Source organism: Phodopus roborovskii, unplaced genomic scaffold (genome assembly GCF_943737965.1).
Source record: "Phodopus roborovskii unplaced genomic scaffold, PHOROB, whole genome shotgun sequence".
Taxonomy (NCBI): Eukaryota; Metazoa; Chordata; class Mammalia; order Rodentia; family Cricetidae; genus Phodopus; species Phodopus roborovskii.
The window spans coordinates 6,399,670-6,412,723 of NW_026126625.1; the positions used below are offsets into that span (position 1 = coordinate 6,399,670).

Below are 13,054 nucleotides of genomic sequence, written 5' to 3' on the forward strand. Positions count from 1 at the left end.
GTAATTTTTAATGGCTATGTGACAGTTATTTTCCTGAATTGGTTAGAACTCATCCTAAGGAGTGATTATTAAGTATCTAGACATGGATATACTAAAGGAGACCACATCACTTAATAGGTGGGAGAGTCTGTCACCAAGCCTGATGACCTGAGTTTGATCCCCAGGATCACATAGTGGAAGGGGTGAACTAACTCCAACAAGCTGACTTTTGACAGCTTGTGCCATGTGAACATGTGCACATACATGAATTTGTAATAAAAAGAGTTAATGAAGGAGGCCAAGGCAAACAGGCATTAAGCAGTACCCTACAGATTTAACAGTTTCATTCTTATTTATTTTCAGAGGGCAATCAACTGTCATAATTGTTATAAGCCCTACAGTGATGCAATGTGATCTTCATGAGTTCTACTTCTAAAATAATATACTGTGTATTATATTCACACAAGGAAGAAAGGTCATAGCGAGATCTCTTAGGCAGATTTTACCCTTCCATTACTCTGTCCTCTAATTATAAAATGAAGTATACCAGACCTGAACCCTCAGGGCAGGTCAGGTGTTGTCCTCTGAGACTTGGTCCTCTTACCCTTAGTTTCCCCACAATAATCAGGGAAATTGCATTACCCTGCATTTACAGACCTGTAACCACGATTCAGGTTAAGTTCAATGCCCGCCCAAGGCCAAGCCACAGCTGCTTCACTCAAAACCCACATTCCTATTTCTAACATGCTCTATTCCTGTTTTTCATTTCTCCCTTAATAATCATACTATTTATTATTATTTAAAATATCTGATACTGTGTAGGAGCTGGAGTAATGAATGACTCAGCAGTTAAAAAAAAAGTGTATTGCTCTTACAGAGGATACCGGTTTGGTTCCCAGACCTACATCAGGCTGCTCACAACATCCTATAATTCCAGTTCTAGGGCCTCCAAACCCACAACCACTCTCACAAACTCACTCAGGCACACATACACATGATTTTAAGGTTAACTATCAAAAGTTAACTAATGCAAAGTAAATAGTCTGTAAGTATGGCAGTAAGGAAATTATGACAAGAAAAAGTCAATGACCATACTATTTACAAAGTCTGAAGGCTCAATACATTGTGGAGCCTATGAATCTCTGATTTATTAATACCTGCTACGAAAGCTTTCAGATACATAAAAAATAGGAATGACTGGAATGAAACCCATCTTCTATCTATCCAACAGCTCTATGATTACTAATTGAGATACAGCCCGGTTCATCACTGTCTCCTCCACTACCCTTGGCACTCTAAGAGAAATCCCAGATGTGATAATATTCCTTAATTTAATATGCATAGTCCAAAAGTAAGTACATATTTGTTTGTAAATTTTAAAGGCATAGAAGCCCTCGAGTGTCTAACTTCCTTATACTCATGGCACTTAATTTCTCAAACATGATGTATAGGGAGACATATTAATTATATGTTATATATATTAATCAAAACTCAGATCTCGTAGTCAAATTTGAAGACGCACTAAGTATTTCTGCCTATGGGCCAAGTTTAAGAATAAAGCCAGCTTTCCATTTAACATTCTAAATGTACTTACTAGAAGCATTTGACTCACAATCCTTGAAATGCTAAGACAAGATTCTTGATTAGCTCAGTCTAAAGCCTTTCACCCCTTCTTCAAAGGGCCACTCAATCCACTTCTTCGTGTATACAAAAACTTAACTGTGTGTTAGACACCATGCCAGGGACAAGCTTAAAAGGTATACACATGCCAAAGCTCCTCCCTCCTGAGAATTCTCACAAAGTCTTCAACCCTTACCCAGGCTCAGTTATAAATCTAGCTAGGGATCTGCCTTCCACTCTACTTAAGGCCCTGGCAAGTAAAAGACCCCAGGACTGCTACTGCCTGCCCACTGGAGGAGCCTATCTCCTGAGCCTTCAAAGACTGTGTAACACCAGAGTGAGCTCTCATGTGGTTAGCCGAGTCATCCCGTGCCCTTCACAAAGGATGTAAGGATAACTATTTTTAAAAAATGTGAACTAGAGAGACCCCAACATGTTCTCTGGATACTATTTCTGTAGATGTTCTCAGCTACCTCTAAAACCTTTCCGTTATTTTGACACTTTCCTCTTTTGAAATTTTGAATCATTAAACTAGAAAGAAACCTGAGACTGAATTCAACACCTCCATGCTTACAGATGTTGAAAATAAGGACTAAAATATGACTAGACTAAGGCAGAGGTCACAGACTGGCAGTCTACAGGGACTTCTGACTCCTTCAATGTTTTCAATTTCAATTTTTAGAGCTTGTGAGACTGCATAAAACCCATACTTCTAACTGAAAGAGCAAACAACAATAAAGTCGTGTGTGTGTATGTGTGTGTGTGTGTGTGTGACACACATGCTCATGTATTTTGAATTCATAGTTGTGCATTCGTGTAGGCAGAAGACAGGAAGCAGTTTCTAAGAGTCGATCATCTCCCTCCCCCATGTGGACAGGGGACTGGATTTAAATCAGCAGTGCAGCCAGCAAGTACTTTGACTAGCAGAGCCATTTCACCAGCCCTAAACTCATATTCTTGCATGACAACACTGCTTGCTCCTCAGCCAGGGCCTGGTTTGTTCGGTTTGCCCCAGGCCTGGATAAACCTGGTTATCCTCTATATAGCTAAGGATTAGCTACCATTTGCCATCAATTCCTGGCCCTTCCATTCATCTTCCTTATCTACCTCACCTTGAAACTTTCATTAGCAAGATCTGGCCTAAGGTCACACACTTTAATAGAATCTCTTTTAATGCCTGCATAAATGAGATAGAATCTACACTAATTCTTGTCTCCCAATAGTCAATACAATCCAATCAAAATCCCAGCAGGGAGCTGGGAGCATAGCTCAGTGGCAGAGCAGAGCTTAACATACCAAAGGCTCAATCTCCACAGCGAAACAAAAACAAAAGTGAAAAAAATCCCAGCCAGTCTTGTTTTCACAGATCAACAAGATAATTCTAAAATTTATGCAAGTACAAATGACCCAGCTTAGCAGCGGAAACTTTAAAGATTTATGTTATTCTTAATTATGTGTCTGTGTAGGGGAATGCACACATGAGCGTAGGTGCATATAGAGTCCAGAAGATCATAGTCCCCTGGAGTTGGAGTTACAGCCACTTATGAGCTGTGGATGCGGGAACCAAACTTGGGTCCTCCGCAAAAGCAGCAAATGCTCTTGACCACTGAGCATCTCTCCAGTCCTGAGTCTTTTTATGGGGAGGGGGGAGTGACGGGGGGGGGGGGTGGAGACATGGTTTCTCTGTGTAACAGCTCTGGCCGTTCTGTAACTCTGTAGACCAGGCTGACCTTGAACACACAGAGCTCCACATGCCTCTGCCTCCTGCAGATTAAAGGCATTCGCAGCTGCCACCACCACCACCTGGGTAAATTACAAGATTTAAGTTAATAGTTTCAAGATCTATTACAAAACTATAGTAAACCCAGGGTGCTGTTGTGAAAAAATCTGGGGTGGAGGTAATGGCTGAGTGACAGGGCACTGCCTAGCAGGTATGAATCCTCAGGTTCAATCCCAGGAGGTGGGGTAGGGAGAAAGATCAGTAAATGTGACAGAGGGGGAAGGATTTTGCATGCATTGGGCATCCAGTGTGACACCAAGCTCAGTCCTAGCTCTGCCCTTAGGAGTCTTGGAAAGAAACTTTGCTAAGCCTCAGTTTATTCATCCACAAAGTGACAGAAAATCTAGACAGATAAACCACAAGACTGTCTGAAGTAACAAGTGAAGAGATCAGTATAGTGCCTGTCAGAGCCCTCACATTTAACCCAGACCTGGTCTTTCCAGGCTTCCTTCTCTACTCTTGGCTCAGAGGCCTCACCATTCTACAGCATGTCCATTGTTTGTTTTAACAAAAAACCAATGAATGGCCTGAGACTGTGGCTCAGCAGGGAGAGGGCTTGCCTAACATCCCCAGTGCTCCTTCATTCCTTAGTGCTGCTAAGTTAGGTATGGTGGTTCAACCTGTGATCCCAACATTCCAGAGGCAGAGGCAGGAGGAACAGGAGTTCAACAGTTTTTGACACAGTGAGCTTGAGGCCACTATTAAGGCTACATGAGACCTTGTCTTAAAAAAAGAGAAAGAAAAACAAAACAGAAAACAATGGCTTTTGCCAACTATCCAAGGCAAGTCAACACTTGGCGTTGCAGAGCTCAGTTTATCCTGAGGTTTCCAACGGTTTCCCTCTCTGTCTACCTGTTTTTCCATACCTCACAATCCATCTTCCACCAGCATTCCCACATGCAGTGGTAACTGATGGTCTGCACACAACTAGACCAAATGACACGCTCTTAACATGACAGCAGCACAGGCTCAGCAGCAGACAACCCCTTCACAGTAATACCTCTAGTTTTTTCCTGCCATTCTAGTTGTCCTTTAGTCTTTGATGGCACCTCATCCTCCATCTCCCTTTAAAAAGCAGGAGCTCTTTGGCTTCTAGGCCCTCTTCACACTTGTCTTTACAGCAAGGGGACAGATTCAAAGGCAATCTAGAGCATCATGAGGCATGCCACAGAGATGGTGGGGACTCTGGCAAACTAAGGCCCACACACATGTCCTGTCTAATGGGGCATCACCAGACTGATGGAAGATGTCATTCTGTAAATATGTTTCTCGCATTGGTTAATGAATAAAGTACTGTTGGCCAATAGGAGAGCAAGATAGGCAGGACTAGGAGGAGAGAAGAGGAAGTAGGATGAGATTCAAAATGTAGAATGAAGAGACCAGAGGTCCGGGCCCTCTCTCTGATAAGATAAGACCACATGGAAATACTTAAATTGACAGAAATGGGTTAATATTAAGACAGAGCTAGCCAATAAGTAATGCTAATAACAGACCAACAGCTTTATATCTAATACAGTGTCTCTGTGTGTTATTTGGGGCTGGCAGGCTCTGGGACCAGGCTGGCAGGAAAACTGCTCATAACACCAGACTATTGCTGCCATGCTTTTGGAAATATGATGAAAAGGCCAGGGACATGACTTGGTAGGCAAAGGCACTTGCTGCCAGGCATGATGATGTAAGTTGGACCCTCAGGACCCATGTGGTGAAGGAGAGACCTGACCCTGCCCGTAGTCCTCTGATCTTCACAAACGTGTGCAGTATATACCTCCCCTGCATACAAAATGTGAAAAAATGTAAAAGGAGGAGCTGGAGAGATGGCTCAGAACGTAAGAGCACTTCCAGCTCTTGCAGAGGATCCAGTTAGGTACACAGCACCAACGTGGCAGCTTATAACCATCCCTAACTCCAATTCCAGGGGATCTAGCACCTTCTTCTGCCTCATAAGCACCAGACACCCATATGGTACACTTTCATACATGTAGACAAAACACTCATATACATAAAATAAAAATATAAATAAATATTTTAATATAAAAAGAAATGTAAGAAGGATGTTGCTAAGTGATCTCATTTTCCAAAATTCAGAGGCTAGACTTTAATGTACAATCATAGTGCTCATTGCTGGCCCATCTGAAACAGACACAAGCATACAGACACAGACACACAGACACACACATACACGCACAGAGAGACAGACAGACAGACAGACAGACAGACACACACACACACACACACACACAAAACACACCACATATTTTGGGCCAAGAAAGCAAAATAAAATCATGTCAGAGAACCAAAAATAGGGTGTAGACGGACAGTCAGTTTGTAGGGGTTTTTTGGTGGGGGTTTCTTTTGTTTCAGATAGGGTAGGCTGACCTCAAACTTCCTATGTAGCTAAGGATAACTTTACATTTCTCATCCTCCTGCCTCAACTTCCCAAGTGCTGGGATTTCAGGTATGAGCTATCACACCTGGTATTGCTGGAGACCAAACTCAGGACCTGGAGCATTCAGTGCAAGCCGCCTGCCACCTGACCTACATCTCCCTCCCTGAAGGATGTGGCCTCTAAACTCTTCCCAAGCAGCCAAATCTCCTGTGGCTAAACTCCAAAGAGCCCCAAATTTGTATCATCACCCATCCTGCCTTCCTGAGCCCCAGGCCCATACGAACCAATGCCTGCTGGAACATGCCTTCCCTGCCTCGAAGGCCCTCATGTCCTGCTGCCAGAGATTTCTCCATGAAGGGCCTGAGGCACCTGAAGCCTGGGTATCATCTAGACCCTCCCTCTCTCACCATCCTCACTTCTCCGAACTCCTCACACTTTCTAAGTATTGCTTGGCTCACCCTCACCCTAGTCAATGCCACCAACTCCCTGCCTGACCTTAACTTACTGTTACTACCTCCAAACAGCTTCTCTACTGTAGTCTCCTAGATTCCAGCCACTACCCTGGAGCTCAAGGGATCCTTTTAAGTTGCAGATCAATCCAGGTCTGACCTCTTTAATGACCTACTATTGTTCTTAGGATCAAGCCCCAAGTCTCATCTCTACAACCTGTGAAGTCTCCAGCATCTCAAATCTCCCTTCTAATCCTCCTGCTGGACCTTAGGACTCCGCCTGAAGTACACTCCCTTCCCACACACAGATCCCCCCGCATTCCTTCCCTATACCCCTTCTTCTACTTCAGCCCATGAGAAGTGGCATGGACTTTCGACTATACATGCCCAGGGCTTCAGCCACTGCCTTTTTATAACAATCACCAAAATGGATTTTACTTCTTAAATATCTTCCTCTCTAGATCCTAACGTCTATTAGAAGACTCTGTTGCTTGCCTGATATGGCATCCCAAATAACCATAATAACCAAGGCACACACTACAGACACAGCATTTGTAAGCACACTAAGGAGACTGTCAAAGGGAACACCTGTCTTTACCTCCATCACACACACATGTCATAAACAGTCCATTAACCCCACAGGTAGCACCCAACTCACAAACAACACAGAAATGATGGAAACACAGCACTCTTCCCAGGCAGACCTGCCTCCACTTTCCTCCTTCCAGGAAATCCCAGGTACCACCATGGACAAATCTTCCGAGTACTCCCTTCTCAAAACTTTCTCACTACTAGCCAGGCATCCTTTCATTCCAGTACTCAGGAGGCAGAGGCAGGAGAATCTCCAAGTTCCAAGGCCAGTCTGGTCTACAGACCAAGTTCCAGGATAGCCACGGCTACCCAGAGTAGTCTAGTCTTAAAATAACCAAAGCCAACCAACCAACTAAACAAACAAACAAAATCTTTCACATTGCTTCCTGATGAAGCTGAACAACTAAAGCTGGAAAGAAAAAAATTCTCCAAAATCTAAAGCAGTGGTTCTCAACCTTCCCAATGCTTCGACCCTTTAACACAGTTCCTCATGGTGGTGACCCCAACCACAAAATTATTTCATTGCTACTTCATAACTGTAATTTTCCTACTGTTATGAATTGTAATGTAAAAATCAGATTGAGACCCTAGTAAGGTTGCAAGCCACAGGTTGAGCATCCCACCTTCCTAGCAAATAAGTTTAAGTTCAGCCCTGAAAGACTAACTGTGGCAGATACACTGAGAATCTGAAGCTCAACTCAGTCTCTGAAAAGAAAGGAAACCTAGATCAGTTTCAGTGCCTATCTATCAATAACATGCCTGCTATATATAAACAGTAAAGAAAGCCTGTATAGCAGTCATCCAATTACCCTCTATGAAATATACATATTGTTCTCCAAATTAGAATATACTCATATATTTGAGGATCTAGGAGTTCTTTATAAGAAGTGCTCCGTTATGTGATTTCTTTGAGAAAATAATCCTTTAAAATGTAAAATAAGCAAATTCTCCTGGGCAAATTCAGTGTTGTCACTTGTGAACATGTGAGCACAATGGAACCAATTGGTCAAGAAGAAAACACAAGCAGAATTATCATGCAAATGGTTCCCTGTACCAAGTAAAGGGCATCAAAGTGACATAATTTTGTAGTAATTAGCAAAAAATATCAGTTGGAATAGCCTATATGCAGTTAGTTGACCAGACTTGCTAAAGTCAACATATTCACACAGAAGAGCCTCAGTTCAGTTCAGCAGAATAGCATTTATCATGTAACTTAAATGTACTTGGATTTACTGCATTTGTAACCTTGAGTTTATGTTTCACACACAAATGTTTTGATTTATGGGTATATCAAAGCTCTGCCGGAAGAACTTCATATATAAGTTTATGTGTGAACACTGAGCATCTGTGAGGGCTTTTTGTTTACAAGTCTGAACCAGGTATAATGGCACATGCCTATGACCCCAGCATTTATGAGGCTAAGGAAGAAGGATGGCAGGCTAGAAGCCAGCTGGACTATGCTACCTTGTCTCATAAAAATAAAAATAATCTGTACATTACTCAAAATCAAATGAGTGACTGGAACTGTAGATACACAGACACATATGTGCATAACATATGTCTCTAAACAGCACAACACAGGCCTTACATTAATCTGTGGCTCTTACCCACACATCCTCTTCAATGTGCTCTGTCAAGTTCAGTCTAACCAAAGTCACAAAATGTAAAGGCCTATGGAAGCCAACTGGTAAGGAGTGGAGCTGGTCAGGGCACACGAAATTTTTTCCTAAAAAACCTTCTTTATCTATCCCGCCCCCCCCTTTTTTTTTTTTTTTTTTTTGCCATGGTGTAGTAGGAATGAAAGCTTGGAAAGTATTTCACTTTTCCCTTAACTACACCAAAAGAAAACATTACATAAATATGATAAATGGTCTCAGTGTGGGGGACTGTGACAGTGAGTGGTGTGAATTGTATTACAGCAAAATAAAAACAGAGTTCATACTCAAAGGTGAACATAAGAGTTCAAGATTGTTACCAGGTGTCTCAATTTTAAAGTAAGTTTAGTTTACATTAGTTCAATTTATATTAAATGTATGTTTAAAGAAAACACTTCCAATTTTAAAACTCTGGCAACAGATTTTTTTTTTTTTTTTTTTTTTGAGTTCCTGACACTATGATAGCCAAAAAATTGTATGTCTACAAAGCAGGGAGCAGGGAAACAACCAGTTTGCAATCTGCTCTCATGTCTCCTTCCAGCCGTCCACCCCCAGCATCTTCATGGCCTCCCCATCTGACAACGCGCCTTCAAGGCCAGCACTCAGAATCTTCAAGGCTGCTCACCCTCTGCGATCCTGCACAGACAGCAGCAGGGCTCTCCATCCTCTGCAGCTCTGCTCCAGGTGTCTAGCCTCCCAGGCGTTGGTCCCCACTCGCTCCTTACTCTTTCCTCTGGGGCCCTCCTCAGTCACCGTCTACGCTCCGCACCCCGTCGGTTCCACTAATAACTGATGTTGTACAAATACGCCGGACCACGTAAAGCACCTCCAAGAGGCGAAAGGGGGAAAGCCACAAACTAACTCGTCACGGAATCACATCGTGGTACCAAGGCCCCCCGCCACTCTCAGGAGCCGGCCGTCCATTCACTTGTGCGTGCAGCGAGCGTTCCCCCGGGGAGGATGTGCGACCCCCGGGTCCCCAAGGCCTTCCAGGCCGACAGTCGAGGACTCGCTGGCGGTGGGTGTCCAGGGCTCCGAGAAGCCGCACCGCCCGAACCAGGCGCGTCTCGGTCCCGCCTCGGAGCTGCGTGCGATTTCCTCTCGGGCTCATCTTCCCGCTTAGGCCGCCCGGCCCCGCTGCCCGCCTCCCGCGGCGCGGCGGTTTCCAGCTTCCCGCACCGGAGGCCCGGCGACCCTCGCACCTCCACCGAGATCGCGAGCCGCACTCGGTGTCGCCAGACCGCCCAGAACCGAGGCCGCAGCCGCCCCGGCCCCGCTCGCCGCCGCTGCCCCCGCCCGCCCCGCCGCCGCCGCCGCGGCCGGCGACCTCTCCCCCGCCTCGCGGGCCCGCCCGCACCGCCCGCGCCGGCCCCGGCCCTCACCCGCGACAGGGTGAGGTCGGTCATGAGCTGCTCGAAGGCCCGCGTCTCCTCGGCCTGCCGCTGCGTGTGCAGCGCGATCTTCTCGCTGAACTTCCGCGGGTTGGCGCTGCCCGAGCCCGGCGAGGCGGCCATGGTGCGCGCCCCGCGCGAGCGGGCAGGGCAGACGGCAGGCGCGGGGCACCGCGGCTCGGCCCACCCGCTCGGTCCGCAGGCCGTCCAAGCCGCCGCCCGAAGCCTGTCCTCCGGCGCGACCCGGCAGAGGAGCCGCCGCGGCCCCGGAGCCAGCGAGCGGCCGGGAGCGCGCCGAGGTCCGCCCCCACGCGCCGGCCCCGCCCTCGGCGCCGCCTGCCGAGCCTCCCGGCCCCGAAGCCCGGCCTCCCGCGCCCGGACCGAGCGCTCAGCCCACTACCCCAGGCTGCTGACCCCCTCACACCTACGTCCCGGCAGCACGGCTGAACCGCGCCAACGTGTGGGAGCCGCTGGGTACCACTGCCCACACCTCCAGCTTCGGGATGGTCTTTGCATTTAGGTGACTCAGAGGGGACAGGGTTGTGCCAATACACCTACCCTCTTCAAGCGAGCGTAATTGAGTTTAGCGGGTGCAACCTGATCGAACTCACTTTGAGGAATTTACCACAGAGTGTACCTGGGGACCTCATTGGGCCGGCCTGGAGCCTAACAGCTGCCTCCTCCTACCCATTCCGGTTTAGTTTCCTGGTGGCGTTCTGAGGTCATCATTACCACCACCACCACCAAATCAGCTTAAGCCTGGATCTGTTTCTAACCCTCTCTCCTGTTTTACTCCACTTCACAACCGGAGTACCAGCCCCCATTCTTTGCAAGTGGCCCTGTGGTGTCTTCAAAAGCCCAACTTCAGAAGGTGCAACTCTTTTTTTTTTTTTTTTTTTAAGATTCGTTTTAACTTTATGCAAGTGTATGAATATGTACACGTGTATGCAGGTGCCCACGGAGATCAGAGATGTCCCTTGCACTGGGAACCAAAGTCGGAAGGTATAGAACCTTCCTAATGTTTCGACTCTTTAACACAGTTCCTCGTGTTGTGGTGACCCCCGACCATAACATTATTTTCATTGCTACTTTATAACTGTAATTTTGTTACTGTTATGTGTTATAATGTAAATGTCTGATACGTGACCCCTGTGAAAGGGTCCCTCAACCTCACAGGGGTCTCAACACACAGGTTGAGAATCACTGTCTTGAAAGCTGAGCCATCTCTCCAGCCCCCTCAATTTCGACACTTTAAAACAGCCAGTTGCCTAATCAGGCTTCCCCCTTTCTAGCCAGAAGCCGCTTCCAACATAATTGTATACTAAGATGTCCTGGAGAGTGTTGAGCGCATCTGTGTTTTATAAATTAGGATGTATTAGAGACATGCAGAAAAGTACAGAAAATAACATTATTAACACCCACGCACCTCATGATTAAACCATCAAAACATTTTTGCAGGGCCTAGGAATGGTGTTCAGCTGTAGCGCGTGTGTGACAAGCCCTAGCTTTGGTTTCATTCCAGGACTGCAAATAAAATTTAAAAGTCGTTTTGGGACCAGCTAAATGACTCAGTTAATAAAAGCTTGATGACCCGAGTTTGATCCCTAAAAGCCACCCGTATGGAAGGACAGAACTGAGTTCTGAAATTGTTCTTCAACATCTACGTTCAGACTGTGCAAGCACACACCTGAGCACTCGTGCATGCACGCGCGCGCGCGGCGCACGCACGCACACACACACACACACACACACACACACATACTTTTAAAAAGTCATTTAAGTCATTTTGCTTCATATGCTTGGAGTTTATAAAAGAAAAAAAACCCACCCTCATTCTTCATTGTCTCCATAAAATGTAACTATGTTCATATTTTTCAAAATTAATATACACTGATTAATATATACTGTCCATGTTTTATACTTTTATCATGTATGATCTATTAATCCAGTGACAATATGTGGAATATGAAGTCTTATATTTTAGATTTGTATAAAAATGAGGCTGGGTATTATGGCTCATGTCTGTAATTCCAGCAGTGAGAGGCAGAGGCAGGAAGATCGGGAGTTCAAAGTCACCCTTGGCTACAACGTGAGACTGAAGCCAGCCTGGATTATATGAGACCTTGTCACAAAAACAAAATTATAGACAAGACATGCAACTTATTTTCTGAGATGTTTTTGAGGTGTGTTTATTTTTATTTATTTATTTATTGTACATGTGTGTTCACATGTGCCAAGTTGACTTTGTGGCAATTAGTTCTACTGTGTGGGGCCCATTCATCTAACTCAGGTTGATGTCTTCATTTTTATGTAAATGTGTGCATTTGCATGAGTTTATGTGCAGGATGTGTGTGTAGGAATGCTTGGAAGAGAGCATCAGATCTCCTGGAACTGGAGTTACAGATGGTTGATCATGAGTTGCCAGGTGGGTGCTGGGAACTGAACCCTGGCCTTCTGCAAAAAAACAGTAAATACTCCTAATCACTGAGTCAAGCCTCTGGCCTCACCCATGCTTTTCTTTACATGTTATTCTCTGCCTTTGTGTCACACTGAGTTCAGTTTCAACTAACAGAAGCCAGCTGGCCATAGTGTCATACACCTGAGATCCCAGCCCTTGGAAGGTGGAGCAGGAGGACTATAGGTTAGAGGTCATTCTAGGCTGCAACTGCAGGCAGGCTGGAGAAATGGTTCAGTGGGTAAGAGCATTTGTAACTCTTTCAGAGGACCCGTTGGCACCCAGAAAATTGGGTGTTCACAGCCTCCTGAAACTCCCTTTCCAGGAGATCTAACATCTTTGGCTTCCACAGGCACCTGCACTCATGTATACATGCCCACACAGAGACACATAAACACATAATTAAATATAATCAAAATAAATCTTAAAAAAAAAAAAAGCCTGGCATGGTGGCACACACATTTAATTGAACCACTTAGGAAGCACAGGCAAGAAGATATCTATGAGTTAGAGGCCAGCCTGATGTACATATTGAGTTTTAGGCCAGCCCAGGCTGTATACTGAGACCTTGTCTTCAAAACAAGTATATACATAAACAGGTGAAGGGGAAATGGCACATACTTTTAATCCCAGCACTCGGGAGGCACAGGCAGGTAGAGCTCTATGAGTTCAAGGCTAGCCAGGTCCACATAGTGAGTCAGGCCCCCTTCTCCACCATCTTAATAACAAACAAAACCAGTTAAACTAA

General features: G+C 45.5%; 1 protein-coding gene across 1 annotated transcript in view; it reads right to left on the reverse strand.

Annotated features, from left to right (window-relative positions):
• The window catches only part of Crtc3 (CREB regulated transcription coactivator 3), a 104,449-nt gene extending 94,311 nt beyond the window's left edge, over window positions 1-10,138 (reverse strand). The window contains exon 1 of the mRNA XM_051206529.1: window positions 9,843-10,138. Within this exon, the coding sequence (XP_051062486.1) occupies window positions 9,843-9,974 (132 nt within the window). The 5' untranslated portion in view covers window positions 9,975-10,138. The remainder of the gene's footprint in view (window positions 1-9,842) is intronic.
• Window positions 10,139-13,054: the final 2,916 nt, after the last annotated feature.